This window comes from Panthera uncia, chromosome X, assembly GCF_023721935.1.
Source record: "Panthera uncia isolate 11264 chromosome X, Puncia_PCG_1.0, whole genome shotgun sequence".
NCBI classification, from domain to species: Eukaryota; Metazoa; Chordata; class Mammalia; order Carnivora; family Felidae; genus Panthera; species Panthera uncia.
The window spans coordinates 66,125,321-66,140,737 of record NC_064817.1 but is presented as its reverse complement, the minus strand read 5'-3'; the positions used below and the strand labels follow the sequence as shown (position 1 = coordinate 66,140,737).

The 15,417-nt window shown below is 38.3% G+C and overlaps 1 protein-coding gene across 1 annotated transcript in view; it reads left to right on the top strand.

Annotated features, from left to right (window-relative positions):
- Positions 1 to 14,845, top strand: part of RPS6KA6 (ribosomal protein S6 kinase A6) — a 216,572-nt gene extending 201,727 nt beyond the window's left edge. The window contains exons 21-22 of the mRNA XM_049644017.1: positions 9,290 to 9,430; positions 14,392 to 14,845. Of these exons, the coding sequence (XP_049499974.1) occupies positions 9,290 to 9,430; positions 14,392 to 14,517 (267 nt within the window). The 3' untranslated portion in view covers positions 14,518 to 14,845. The remainder of the gene's footprint in view (positions 1 to 9,289; positions 9,431 to 14,391) is intronic.
- The last annotated feature ends 572 nt before the right edge of the window (positions 14,846 to 15,417 follow it).

The window sequence follows — 15,417 nt, the reverse complement described above, 5'->3', positions numbered from 1 at the left end:
TAGTTCTTTGAGGTATAAGGTTGAGTTATTAAAGATCTTTCATTTTTCTTTTCTTTTTTTTTGAGATCTTTCTTTTTTCTTAGTGTAAGCATTCTTTTTTATAAACTTTCCTTTTAGACCTGCTTTTGCTGCATCTCATAAAGTTTTGGTGGTTTTTTAAAGTTTATTTATTTATTTTGAGAAAGACAGAGAGAGTGCAAGCAGGACAGAAGGAGAGAGAGAGAATCCCTAGCAGGCTCTGCATTGTCAGCACAGAGCCAAATGCAGGGCTTGAACTCATGAATGGTGAGATCATGACCTGAGCCAAAATCAAGAGTTGTATGCTTAACCAACTGAACCATCCAGGTGCCGCAATTGTGGTATGGTTTATTTCCATTTTTATTTGTTTATATTACCATTTGATTTTTTGTTTGACTCATTGGTTGTTCAGGAGTTATATTGTCTTGTTATTCGATTTTTTTCTGACAAGAAATCTTCTGTTATTCTTATCATTTTTTCACTCTATGTAACATGTCTTTTTTTTTTTTTTAGCTGTTAAAATTTGACTTTATTTACACATTAAATTACAAAATAGAAGGAAACTCTCTCCCATTTAAATTATCTACTGTAAGGTTTATGATTGTACCAGAGCTGAAAACAAATGAATATTTTTGCAATTAGATTTTTTTTTATTTTTTAATATATGAAATTTACTGTCAAATTGGTTTCCATACAACACCCAGTGCTCATCCCAAAAGGTGCCCTCCTCAATACCCATCACCCACCCTGCCCTCCCTCCCACCCCCCATCAACCCTCAGTTTGTTCTCAGTTTTTCACAGTCTCTTATGCTTTGGCTCTCTCCCACTCTAACCTCTTTTTTTTTTTTTTCCTTCCCCTCCCCCATGGGTTTCTGTTACGTTTCTCAGGATCCACATAAGAGTGAAACCATATGGTATCTGTCTTTCTCTGTATGGCTTATTTCACTTAGCATAACACTCTCCAGTTCCATCCATGTTGCTACAAAAGGCCATATTTCATTTTTTCTCATTGCCACGTAGTATTCCATTGTGTATATAAACCACAATTTCTTTATCCATTCATCAGTTGATGGACATTTAGGCTCTTTCCATAATTTGGCTATTGTTGAGAGTGCTGCTATAAACATTGGGGTACAAGTGCCCCTATGCATCAGTACTCCTGTATCCCTTGGATAAATTCCTAGCAGTGCTATTGCTGGGTCATAGGGTAGGTCTATTTTTAATTTTCTGAGGAACCTCCACACTGCTTTCCAGAGCGGCTGCACCAATTTGCATTCCCACCAACAGTGCAAGAGGGTTCCTGTTTCTCCACATCCTCTCCAGCATCTATAGTCCCCTGATTTCTTCATTTTGGCCACTCTGACTGGCGTGAGGTGGTATCTGAGTGTGGTTTTGATTTGTATTTCCCTGATAAGGAGTGACGTTGAACATCTTTTCATGTGCCTGTTGGCCATCCAGATGTCTTCTTTAGAGAAGTGTCTGTTCATGTTTTCTGCCCATTTCTTCACTGGGTTATTTGTTTTTCGTGTGTGGAGTTTGATGAGCTCTTTATAGATTTTGGATACTAGCCCTTTGTCCGATGTGTCATTTGCAAATATCTTTTCCCATTCCGTTGGTTGCCTTTTAGTTTTGTTGGTTGTTTCCTTTGCTGTGCAGAAGCTTTTTATCTTCATAAGGTCCCAGTAATTCACTTTTGCTTTTAATTCCCTTGCCTTTGGGGATGTGCCGAGTAAGAGATTGCTACGGCTGAGGTCAGAGAGGTCTTTTCCTGCTTTCTCCTCTAAGGTTTTGATGGTTTCCTGTCTCACATTCAGGTCCTTTATCCATTTTGAGTTTATTTTTGTGAATGGTGTGAGAAAGTGGTCTCGTTTCAACCTTCTGCATGTTGCTGTCCGGTTCTCCCAGCACCATTTGTTAAAGAGACTGTCTTTTTTCCATTGGATATTCTTTCCTGCTTTGTCAAAGATGAGTTGGCCATACGTTTGTGGGTCTAGTTCTGGGGTTTCTATTCTATTCCATTGGTCTATGTGTCTGTTTTTATGCCAATACCATGCTGTCTTGATGATGACAGCTTTGTAGTAGAGGCTAAAGTCTGGGATTGTGATGCCTCCTGCTTTGGTCTTCTTCTTCAAAATGACTTTGGCTATTCGGGGCCTTTTGTGGTTCCATATGAATTTTAGGATTGCTTGTTCTAGTTTCCAGAAGAATGCTGGTGCAATTTTGATTGGGATTGCATTGAATGTGTAGATAGCTTTGGGTAGTATTGACATTTTGACAATATTTATTCTTCCAATCCATGAGCAGGGAATGTCTTTCCATTTCTTTATATCTTCTTCAATTACCTGCATAAGCTTTCTATAGTTTTCAGCATACAGATCTTTTACATCTTTGGTTAGATTTATTCCTAGGTATTTTATGCTTCTTGGTGCAATTGTGAATGGGATCAGTTTCTTCATTTGTCTTTCTGTTGCTTCATTGTTAGTGTATAAGAATGCAACTGATTTCTGCACATTGATTTTGTATCCTGCCACTTTGCTGAATTCATGTATCAGTTCTAGCAGACTTTTGGTGGAGTCTATCGGATTTTCCATGTATAATATCATGTCATCTGCAAAAAGCGAAAGCTTGACTTCATCTTTGCCAATTTTGATGCCTTTGATTTCCTTTTGTTGTCTGATTGCTGATGCTAGAACTTCCAGCACTATTTTAAACAACAGCGGTGAGAGTGGGCATCCCTGTCGTGTTCCTGATCTCAGGGAAAAAGCTCTCAGTTTTTCCGCTTTGAGGATGATGTTAGCTGTGGGCTTTTCATAAATGGCCTTTATGATCTTTAAGTATGTTCCTTCTATCCCGACTTTCTCAAGGGTTTTTATTAAGAAAGGGTGCTGGATTTTGTCAAAGGCCTTTTCTGCATCGATTGACAGGATCATATGGTTCTTCTCTTTTTTTTTGTTAATGTGATGTATCACGTTGATCGATTTGCGAATGTTGAACCAGGCCTGCATCCCAGGAATGAATCCCACTTGATCATGGTGAATAATTCTTTTTATATGCTGTTGAATTCGATTTGCTAGTATCTTATTAAGAATTTTTGCATCCATATTCATCAGGGATATTGGCCTGTAGTTCTCTTTTTTTACTGGGTCTCTGTCTGGTTTAGGAATCAAAGTAATACTGGCTTCATAGAATGAGTCTGGAAGTTTTCCTTCCCTTTCTATTTCTTGGAATAGCTTGAGAAGGATAGGCATTATCTCTGCTTTAAACGTCTGGTAGAACTCCCCTGGGAAGCCATCTGGTCCTGGACTCTTATTTGTTGGGAGATTTTTGATAACCGATTCAATTTCTTCGCTGGTTATGGGTCTGTTCAAGCTTTCTATTTCCTCCTGATTGAGTTTTGGAAGAGTGTGGGTGTTTAGGAATTTGTCCATTTCTTCCAGGTTGTCCAATTTGTTGGCATATAATTTTTCATAGTATTCCCTGATAATTGTTTGTATCTCTGAGGGATTGGTTGTAATAATTCCATTTTCATTCATGATTTTATCTATTTGGGTCATCTCCCTTTTCTTTTTGAGAAGCCTGGCTAGAGGTTTGTCAATTTTGTTTATTTTTTCAAAAAACCAACTCTTGGTTTCGTTGATCTGCTCTACAGTTTTTTTAGATTCTATATTGTTTATTTCTGCTCTGATCTTTATTATTTCTCTTCTTCTGCTGGGTTTAGGCTGCCTTTGCTGTTCTGCTTCTATTTCCTTTAGGTGTGCTGTTAGATTTTGTATTTGGGATTTTTCTTGTTTCTTGAGATAGGCCTGGATTGCAATGTATTTTCCTCTCAGGACTGCCTTCGCTGCGTCCCAAAGCGTTTGGATTGTTGTATTTTCATTTTCGTTTGTTTCCATATATTTTTTAATTTCTTCTCTAATTGCCTGGTTGACCCACTCATTCGTTAGTAGGGTGTTCTTTAACCTCCATGCTTTTGGAGGTTTTCCAGACTTCTTCCTGTGGTTGATTTCAAGCTTCATAGCATTGTGGTCTGAAAGTATGCATGGTATAATTTCAATTCTTGTAAACTTATGAAGGGCTGTTTTGTGACCCAGTATATGATCTATCTTGGAGAATGTTCCATGTGCACTCGAGAAGAAAGTATATTCTGTTGCTTTGGGATGCAGAGTTCTAAATATATCTGTCAAGTCCATCTGATCCAATGTATCATTCAGGGCCCTTGTTTCTTTATTGACCGTGTGTCTAGACGATCTATCCATTTCTGTAAGTGGGGTGTTAAAGTCCCCTGCAATGACCACATTCTTATCAATAAGGTTGCTTATGTTTATGAGTAATTGTTTTATATATCTGAGGGCTCTGGTATTCGGCGCATAGACATTTATAATTGTTAGCTCTTCCTGATGGATAGACCCTGTGATTATTATATAATGCCCTTCTTCATCTCTTGTTACAGCCTTTAATTTAAAGTCTAGTTTGTCTGATGTAAGTATGGCTACTCCAGCTTTCTTTTGGCTTCCAGTAGCATGATAAATAGTTCTCCATCCCCTCACTCTCAATCTAAAGGTGTCCTCAGATCTAAAATGAGTCTCTTGTAGACAGCAAATAGATGGGTCTTGTTTTTGTATCTATTCTGATACCCTATGTCTTTTAGTTGGTGCATTTAATCCATTTACATTCAGTGTTATTATAGAAAGATACGGGTTTAGAGTCATTGTGATGTCTGTATGTTTTATGCTTGTAGTGATGTCTCTGGTACTTTGTCTCACAGGATCCCCCTTCGGATCTCTTGTAGGGCTGGTTTCGTGGTGACAAATTCCTTCAGTTTTTGTTTGTTTGGGAAGACCTTTATCTCTCCTTCTATTCTAAATGACAGACTTGCTGGATAAAGGATTCTCGGCTGCATATTTTTTCTGTTTAGCACACTGTAGATATCGTGCCAAGCCTTTCTGGCCTGCCAAGTTTCAAAGGAGAGATCAGTCACGAGTCGTATAGGTCTCCCTTTATATGTTACAGCACGTTTATCTCTAGCTGCTTTCAGAATTTTCTCGTTATCCTTGTATTTTGCCAGTTTGACTATGATATGTCGTGCAGAAGATCGATTCAAGTTACGTCTGAAGGGAGTTCTCTGTGCCTCTTGGATTTCAATGCCTTTTTCCTTCCCCAGTTCAGGGAAGTTCTCAGCTATAATTTCTTCAAGTACCCCTTCAGCACCTTTCCCTCTCTCTTCCTCCTCTGGGATACCAATTATGCGTATATTATTTCTTTTTAGTGTATCACTTAGTTCTCTAATTTTCCCCTCATACTCCTAGATTTTTTTATCTCTCTTTCTTTCAGCTTCCTCTTTCTCCATAACTTTATCTTCTAGTTCGCCTATTCTCTCCTCTGCCTCTTCAAGCGGAGCTGTCGTGGTTTCCATTTTGTTTTGCATTTCGTTTAAAGGGTTTTTCAGCTCCTCGTGACTGGTCCTTAGTCCCTTGATCTCTGTAGCAAGAGATTCTCTGCTGTCCTGTATACTGTTTTCAAGCCCAGCGATTAATTTTATGACTATTATTCTAAATTCACTTTCTGTTATATTATTTAAATCCTTTTTGATCAGTTCATTCGCTGTTGTTATTTCCTGGAGATTCTTCTGAGGGGAATTCTTCCGTTTGGTCATTTTGGATAGTCCCTGGAGTGGTGAGGACCTGCAGGGCACTTCCCCTGTGCTGTGGTGTATAACTGGAGTTGGTGGGCGGGGCCGCAGTCCGACCTGATGTCTGCCCCCAGCCCACCGCTGGGGCCACAGTCAGATTGGTGTGTGCCTTCTCTTCCCCTCTCCTAGGGGCGGGATTCACTGTGGGGTGGCGTGGCCCGTCTGGGCTACTTGCACACTGCCAGGCTTGTGGTGCTGGGGATCTGGCGTATTAGCTGGGGTGGGTAGGCAAGTTGCACGGGGGCAGGAGGGGCAGGCTTAGCTCGCTTCTCCTTAGGTGATCCACTTCAGGAGGGGCCCTGTGGCAGCGGGAGGGAGTCAGATCCGCTGCCGGAGGTTTGGCTCCGCAGATGCACAGAGTTTGGTGTTTGCGCTGTGCGAGCAAGTTCCCTGGCAGGAACTGGTGCCCTTTGGGATTTTGGCTGGGGGATGGGCGGGGGAGATGGCGCTGGCGAGCGCCTTTGTTCCCCGCCAAGCTGAGCTCTGCCGTCCGTCCGGGGGCTCAGCAGCTCTCCCTCCCTTTGTCCTCCAGCCTTCCCGCTTTCTGAGCAGAGCTGTTAACTTATGACCTCCCAGACGCTAAGTCGCGCTTGCTGTAGGAACACAGTCTGTCCGGCCCCTCCACTTTTGCCAGCCAGACTCGGGGGCTCCGCTTGGCCGGCGAGCCGCCCCTCCGCCCCGGCTCCCTCCCGCCAGTCCGTGGAGCGCGCACCGCCTCGCAGCCCTTCCTACCCTCTTCCGTGGGCCTCTCGTCTGCGCTTGGCTCCGGAGACTCCGTTCTGCTAATCCTCTGGCGGTTTTCTGGGTTCTTTAGGCAGGTGTAGGTGGAATCTAAGTGATCAGCAGGACGCGCGGTGAGCCCAGCGTCCTCCTACGCCGCCATCTTCCGGACTCCTGCCGTAACATGTCTTTTTTTAATCTCTATTTGCTTTTAACATTCTCTCTGCCTTGGGTTTTGAGATTTGGTTTGATGTCCTTGATATATATATATATATCTTGTATTTGTACTTCATTGAACTTGTTGGGTCTGTAGGTTTATGGTTTCTGCCAAATTTGATAATTTTGGAAATATTATTCCCTCACATATTTTTCCTTCCTTTTCTTTACTTCAGGGATACCGGTTGCAATTGTGTATTATACTGCTTGACGTTTTCTCACAGATGCTGTTTCTCACAAGATGCTCTGTTCTTTTGCTTGTTTTACACTCTGTGTTTCTTTTTGATGGCATCTATTGTTGTGTCTTCCCCAATATTTTTACCTTCCATATCAAATTTTCTTTTATTCCCATTCATTTTATTTTTTGTCTCAAATTTTAGTTTTTTATCTCTAGAAATTTTATTTGTGGCTTTTTATATCTTCTCTGTCTCTAATTTTTAACATATGGAATGGAGTTATAATGACCATTTTAACGTCCTTATCTGCTAATTCTGACATACGTATCAATTCTGGGTCGTTTTTGATTGATTGGTTGGTTTCTTCTTATTATATGTTATTTTTAACATATAATGTTATGCCATTAACATATAATGTAATGCCTGACGATTTTTTATAAGAAGCCAGACAATGTGAATTTTGCCTTACTGTGTGCTGGAAACTTTTGTATTCTTATACATATTCTTGAACTTTATTCTGGGGCACAATTAAGTTAGGTGAAACAATCTGATGCTTTGGATTCTCCCTTTTAAGATTTTTTTAGGGACAACTGGGTGGCTCAGTTGGTTAAGTGACTGACTTCGACTCAGGTCATCATCTCATGGTTCATGAGTTTGAGCCCGCGGGGCTGTGCTGACAGCTCAGAGCCTGGAGCCTGCTTCAGATTCTGTGTCTCCCACTCTCTCTGCCGCTCCCCCACTCGTGCTCTGTCTCTCTCTTCTTCAAAAATAAATAAACATTAAAAAATAAATAAATAAGATTTTTAGGCAGGATCAGAACAATGTTTAGAGATACACAGTACTCAGGCTGGTTAACTCCAGGTACTTCATGAATTGTGAGATTTTCCAGCCTGGCTTGTGAAAACAGGCAGTATTTTTATGTACATCCTCCATGAGTTCTGATTTCCTTCTAAACCTTTAAAATAGTTCTTTTCACAGTTGTAGGTTTATCAGTAATCTGCTGATTATTTGAGGAGACCTCTACAGGTTTCTGTAGTCTTTTGTCTGCTCCTCTCACCACTCTAGTAGTCAATCATGCTAATCTATCTGCCTTGGTCCCCCCTGACTCTCAGTTTTGTCTCATCAACTCAGAGAATCTGCCAGGCTCTGTCTGAGTTTCCTTTACCTACACAAAAGTCTGAAAACTCTCAAGGTGGTAAGGTTGGGCAATCATAGGGCTTGTTTGATTTGTTCCCAGTCTGTTGGGAATTGCTTTCTTTTGTTGCCTAATATTTGATCTTTAGAAAACTGTTGTTTGTTGTATTTTGTTAATGAATTTATTAACTTATTAATTAATTTGTTTATTTTTGTGTTGGGAGGAGGTATTGTTTCAAACAGGTGGATGAATCCAACCTCTGATACTCTATTTTGGCCAGAGGTAGAAGTCCTTGGACTATGGATCTTTTATCATTTTTATGACTATCATTTAGGTCTGTTTTATTGAAGTAATTCACTGTTATTTTATTTTCTAAATTATTTTCCCATTCATTTTTTTCATATTTGTTCTTTTTCCAATAGATTTTGATTTGTTGTTTTACTCTCTTACATACTTTTATTATTCTTCAAATTCTGATGTAACTACTTAGAATCTTTAGTTTCACTACTTATGCTATGGATGACTGTTTCTATTTTATATGATGCTTGTTAAGGAGAGTTCACTTCTCCTTTTCCTAAAAGATGTTTGATAAAGATAGTTTGTATTTAAAATTGTGTTTTACTATCAGGTTATAATACATTTACAACTTGTTATTAACACAGAGGTAAACTATCAAGTTGTAGTACGTTTACAGCTTTTTATAACAGAAATAAATAAGCATATTCACAATTATTCTGTGAGAAACTTAGGATATTCTGACCATTAAAGAGTGCTAGCCATCACCTGCTAGCCTTGAATTTATGTTTTGCTTTCTTTAGTAATTTACACATAAACCCCCAATTATTGGGAGTGTGTTAACAACATGGGGTTCTCCCTTCTATGTTGTACATTTCTACATTATATAAAATTATAGAAATTTCTATATAAAAGTATACCTTTATACTTTGGGGCCCAGCTTGCCAGCAAAGATCAATAGCTCTTTTCTCCTCTTGACCATTTCACACATTCTAGGATAACTCCTGCTACTTTATATTTTCTTCCTCTCCCACTAACCACATTCCAGTTCCACAGATTTGGTGTCCTCTGATTTAGAAATGATAAATGATGGTTTACCATATATCAAAAAATCTGTTTGAAGATTCTGACAGTTATCTGTGCAGAGTATAGGTTAGTTTTTCCTGTATATAGGTCAATGAAAACTGATCACAAAGCTACTGATGATTTATATTTTAAGAAAATATGAAATAATACATTTTACTAAAACTTTTACTGCTATACAGTTTCACATATGTGTGTATGTGTATATATATATATATATTTTTCATTATAATTTAGGATTTACTCTCCCATATGCTACATATGGACCCACATCAGCGGTACACCACAGAACAAGTATTAAAACACTCATGGATAACCCACAGAGATCAGTTGCTGAATGTTCAGCCAAATAGATATGATGCATCACATGTCATTAAGGTAAAACAAACATTTTTTATGCATCTTCTAAATGTTTGATAAAGCTATTGTGTGCCATTTACTGATAACACATATAATTACCTTAAATATCTTTATTTTTAAAAATGTATTTATAGGTTCTTTGTTTTTGTTTTAAATAACAACTGTGGATTCTTGTTAATCTTCTTTACCTATTGCTTTTCAGATGATAAATAAAAATTCCTTAACTGTATTTAACTTTCTCTTGAGACACTGGGGCTAACAGTATACTAAATGTAGGTTTTGTATGTAAAGAAAATATTGCTATTGGTTCCTAAATAACCATGGTTGCAAATTCCCATATTTATAGACATTGAATCTAGATGTAAAATTTGTGTTTTATGCATTCATCTGTTGATGGATACTTAGATTGTTTCTATGTCTTGGCTATTGTGAATAATGCTGCACTGAACATGGGAGAACAAAGATCTCTTTGGGGATAAATATTGTGGTGGACAAGTATCCAGTGGAATACTATTCAGCTTTAAAAATTAGATGCTGTCATTTGCAACAACACAGATGAACCTGGAAGACATGTTAAATGAAATAGGCCAGACACAGATATATATATATATATATATATATATATATATATATATAATCTCTCTTATATGTGGAATCTAAACCAGTTAAATATATAAAAGCAGAGAGTAGAAATGTTGTTACCAGGGGCAGGGAAGAGGGTAAAATGGGGAGATGTTGGTCAAAATACAAAGTTGCAGTTATGTAGGATGAATAAGTCTAGATATCTAATGTACAGCATGATGACTATAGTTAATAATACTGTATTAAATATTGGAGGGGTGCCTGGGTGCTCAGTTGGTTAAGTGTTAGACTTCGGCTCAGGTCATGATCTCATGGTTTGTGAGTTCAAGCCCCACATCAGGCTCTGTGCTGACACCTCAGAGCCTGGAGCCTGCTTCAGATTCTGTCTCCCTCTCTCTCTCTCTGCCACTCCCCTGATCCCTCTCTCTCTCTCTCCCTCCCTCTCTCTCTCTCTTTCTCTCTCTCTTTTAAAAATACACAAATATTAAAAATTTTTAAAAAGGGGCACCTGGGTGGCTCAGTCGGTTAAGCATCCGACTTCAGTTCAGGTCACGATCTCGCGGTCCGTGAGTTCGAGCCCCGCGTCGGGCTCTGGGCTGATGGCTCAGAGCCTGGAGGCTGCTTCAGATTCTGTGTCTCCCTCTCTCTCTGCCCCTCCCCTGTTCATGCTCTCTCTGTCTCAAAATAAATAAACGTTAAAAAAACTTAAATAATTTTTTTTAAATATTGGAAATGAAATTTGCTAAGAGTAGATTTCACGTACTTTCATCAAAACAATATGATAACTGTGATATGTTCATTAGCTTGACTATAGTAATCATTGTACTATGTATATGCGCATCAAAATGTGTTCCATGTCTTAAATACATACAACTTCTATTAAAAACAAAATTCTTGTTCCTTCTATCCCGACTTTCTTGAGGGTTTTTGTTAAGAAAAGATGCTGAATTTTGTCAAATGCTTTTTCTGCATCTATTGACAGGATCATATGGTTCTTATCTTTTATTAATGTGATGTATCACATTGATTGATTTGTGAATGTTGAACCAGCCCTGCAGCCCAGGAATGAATCCCACTTGATGATGGTGAATAATTCTTTTTATATGCTGTTGAATTCGATTTACTAGAATCTTATTGAGACTTTTCCATCCTTATTGATGAGGGATATTGGCCTGTAGGATACTTAAACATGATAAAAACCATTTATGAAAACCCACAGCTAATATCATTCTCAATGGGGAAAAAGTGAGAGCTTTCTCCCTGAGATCAGGAACACGACAAGGATGTCCACTCTCACCGCTATTGTTTAACATAGTGTTGGAAGGTCTAGCATCAGCAATCAGACAACAAAAGATATCAAAGGCATCCAAATTGGCAAAGATGAAGTCAAACTTTCACTTTTTGCAGATGACAGGATACTATACATGGAAAACCCGGTAGACTCCACCAAAAGTCTTCTAGAACTGATACATGAATTCAGCAAAGTTGCAGGATACAAAATCAATGTACAGAAATCAGTTGCATTCTTATACACTAATAATGAAGCAACAGAAAGACAAATAAAGAAACTGATCCCATTCACAATTGCACCAAGAACCATAAAATACCTAGAAATAAACCTAACCAAAGATGTAAAATATCTGTATGCTGAAAACTATAGAAAGCTTATGAAGGAAATTGAAGATACAAAGAACTGGAAAAATATTCCGTGCTCATGGATTGGAAGAATAAATATTGTTAAAATGTCAATACTACCCAAAGCTATCTACACATTCAATGCAATCCCAATCAAAATTGCACTGGGGCGCCTGGGTGGCGCAGTCGGTTAAGCGTCCGACTTCAGCCAGGTCACGATCTCGCGGTCCGTGAGTTCGAGCCCCGCGTCAGGCTCTGGGCTGATGGCTCGGAGCCTGGAGCCTGTTTCCGATTCTGTGTCTCCCTCTCTCTCTGCCCCTCCCCCGTTCATGCTCTGTCTCTCTCTGCCCCAAAAATAAATAAAAAAAAAAATGTTAAAAAAAAAAAATTGCACCAGCATTCTTCTCGAAGCTAGAAGCAATCCTAAAATTTGCATGGAACCACAAAAGGCCCCGAATAGCCAAAGTAATTTTGAAGAAGAAGACCAAAGCAGGAGGCATCACAATCCCAGACTTTAGCCTCTACTACAAAGCTGTCATCATCAAGAAGCATGGTATTGGCACAAAGCAGACACATAGACCAATGGAATAGAATCGAAACCCCAGAACTAGACCCACAAACGTATGGCCAACAAATGTTTGACAAAACAGGAAAGAATATCCAATGGAAAAAAGACAGTCTCTTTAACAAATGTTGCTGGGAAAACTGGACAGAAACATGCAAAAGAATGAAACTAGACCACTTTCTTACACCATTCACAAAAACCAACTCAAAATGGATAAAGGACTTGAATGTGAGACAGGAAGCCATCAAAACCCTAGAGGAGAAAGCAGGAAAAAAAACCTCTCTGACCTCAGCTGCAGCAATTTCTTACTTAACACATCTCCAAAGGCAAGGGAATTAAAAGCAAAAATGAACTATTGGGACCTCATGAAGATGCAAAGCGTCTGCACAGGAAAGGAAACAATCAACAAAACTAAAAGGCAACCAACGGTATGGGAAAAGATATTTGCAAATGACATATCGGTCAAAGGGCTAGTATCCAAAATCCATAAAGAGCTCACCAAAATCCACACCCGAACAACAAATAATCCAGTGAAGAAATGGGCAGAAAACATGAATAGACAGTTCTCTAAAGAAGACATCCAGATGGCCAACAGGCATATGAAAAGATGCTCAACATCGCTCCTCATCAGGGAAAAACAAATCAAAACCACACTCAGATTTCACCTCACGACAGTCAGAGTGGCTAAAATGAACAAATCAGGAGACTATAGATGCTGGAGAGGATGTGGAGAAATGGGAACCCTCTTGCACTGTTGGTGGGAATGCAAACTGGTGCAGTCACTCTGGAAAACAGTGTGGAGGTTCCTGAAAAAGTAAAAAGAGACCTACCCTATGATCTAGCAATAGCACTGCTAGGAATTTGCCCAAGGGATACAGGAGTGCTGATGCATAGGGGCACTTGTACCCCAATGTTTATAGCAGCACTCTCAATGATAGCCAAAATATGGAAAGAGCCTAAAAGTCCATCAACTGATGAATGGGTAAAGAAATTGTGGTTTATATACACAATGGAATACTACGTGGCAATGAGAAAGAATGAAATATGGCCTTTTGTAGCAACGTGGATGGAACTGGAGAGTATTATGTTAAGTAAAATAAGTCAGAGAGAAAGACAGATACCATATGTTTTCACTCTTATGTGTATCCTGAGAAACTTAACAGAAGTCTATGGGGGAGGGGAAGAAAAAAAAAAGAGGTTAGAGTGGGAGAGAGCCAAAGCATAAGAGACTGTTAAAAACTGAGAACAAACTGAGGGTTGATGGGGGGTGGGAGGGAGGGGAGGGTGGGTGATGGGTATTGAGGAGGGCAGCTTTTGGGATGAGAACTGGGTGCTGTATGGAAACCAATTTGACAATAAATTTCATATTAAAATTTTTTTTAAAAAGCAATAAACAATGTTGACTTAAAAAAACATAACAGAGTTATTATAGTTCTGTAATGTGTGTGTCTATTGTGGCTGGACATGAAATCTTAACAAAACCCAAGCTACATTAGTGATTTATTCTATTCAAGAACACTCCATTTTATAGTATGTTTAATGTATTTGCTTTTTTATGGTTAAGTGTTATCTATTTTATGTTTCTATGTCATATATGTGTCTGTTATTTTCACCTCTATATATGCTATTTTTTCCAAGTAGAATTAAAGTATATTGCTTTGTTAGTTGATAAAAAAAAATTCTTGGGGCGTCTGGGTGGCTCAGTCAGTTGAGCGTCAGACTTCAGCTCAGGTCATGATCTCACAGTACATGGGTTCAAGCCCCACCTCAGGCTCTGTGCTGACAACTCAGAGGCTAGAGCCTACTTCGGATTCTGTGTCTCCCTCTCTCTCTGCCCCTCCACCACTCACACTCTGTCTCTCTCTGTCTCTCAAAAACACATTTTAAAATAGTTAAAAAAATTTTAAATAAAATTCTTAAAGTATTTAAAACAAATTACATGAGTGATGAAAGTCTGAAAAAATAGTACATTTTAGTGTTTTAAAAATTTGTAAGCAGCATAGTCATTGAAATAAAAAAAATGTACAACTAAGCAGGTATAAATTCATGAAAAGAACAGTAATGCATAGATCAAATATACTCAATTATTTTCCTAAGAAATAAAGTTGTATTGTAGTTAAATCTCTCATGATATAATGTGGACATTTTTTACCTCCAGAGATTGTTATTCAGTTTGTCTTATTTCTCATTATTTTAGGGAGTAGTGGTCACCACATGTTCTACCCTGACTCACAAGACCTTTCAACCAGTCCTTGAGCCTGTTGCTGCTTCAAACTTAGCTCAGCGACGGAGCATGAAAAAACGAACATCAACTGGCCTATAAGATTTCTAGTGTTCCTCAGCCAGACTGGATGAAGAGAAAATTAAATGTGTGGCTTTTTGCCTAATCTTATATCAAAGGCATTGTTTTCTGCTACATTACTTTAATATTCTGTTTAAGCCTCCTTTTTTAGGTAGATGAGATTAAAAAAAATACACAGGTCCACAGTATTCATACTCTATGTTGTTTTGTAGTGGTGTCCAAGTTTTTAAATATATAATTGGTGTCTACAAGGTCCTAACAACTTCTCTGCACACTAACTTGTAAAGTTCCTTTCAAATAAAGTTATTTTAATAGTTTTTCTAGTTTCATAAAATAATGATTTGGGGAATCAGTACCAACAATCAGGATGCAAATACAATAGTATAATGCCAGGCAATGCCAATATTTTTAACATCAGATCCTGAAGAATAGGCTTTTTTAAAAAGGAAAACAAACAAAAATGTATTGTAGAAACTTGTTTTTGCATACAACCAAAGGACTACATTCATTTGTGCTAATACATGAGCTCCTGATATAGGTGGTGCCAAAATTTTTACAGAATCAAATCACAGATTATGTATTCAGACAGACCTATATATTATCCATAAACGTCCTCATCTAGAAATAAAGGTTTCCAAAAGACCTCTGTAAATTTTACATCTAATGAAATTATGGTACAAATGAAGAAATTTTTTAGCCAAAGGCTTTATATTGGTCTTGTAATCTACTAAATATGTTATAATTAAGCCTTTGAAAATAAAGTACATATGTTGATACCACCTTCACGATATGTAAACATACTTTCAATTTACTCAATTGGATTTAATCCTATTTTTCCCTTTGGTGATGAACTACATTTTTGTCTTTGGACTTTCAAAATTTAATTACAGTGTAGTGTATTAATTTACCTTGAATCCTATG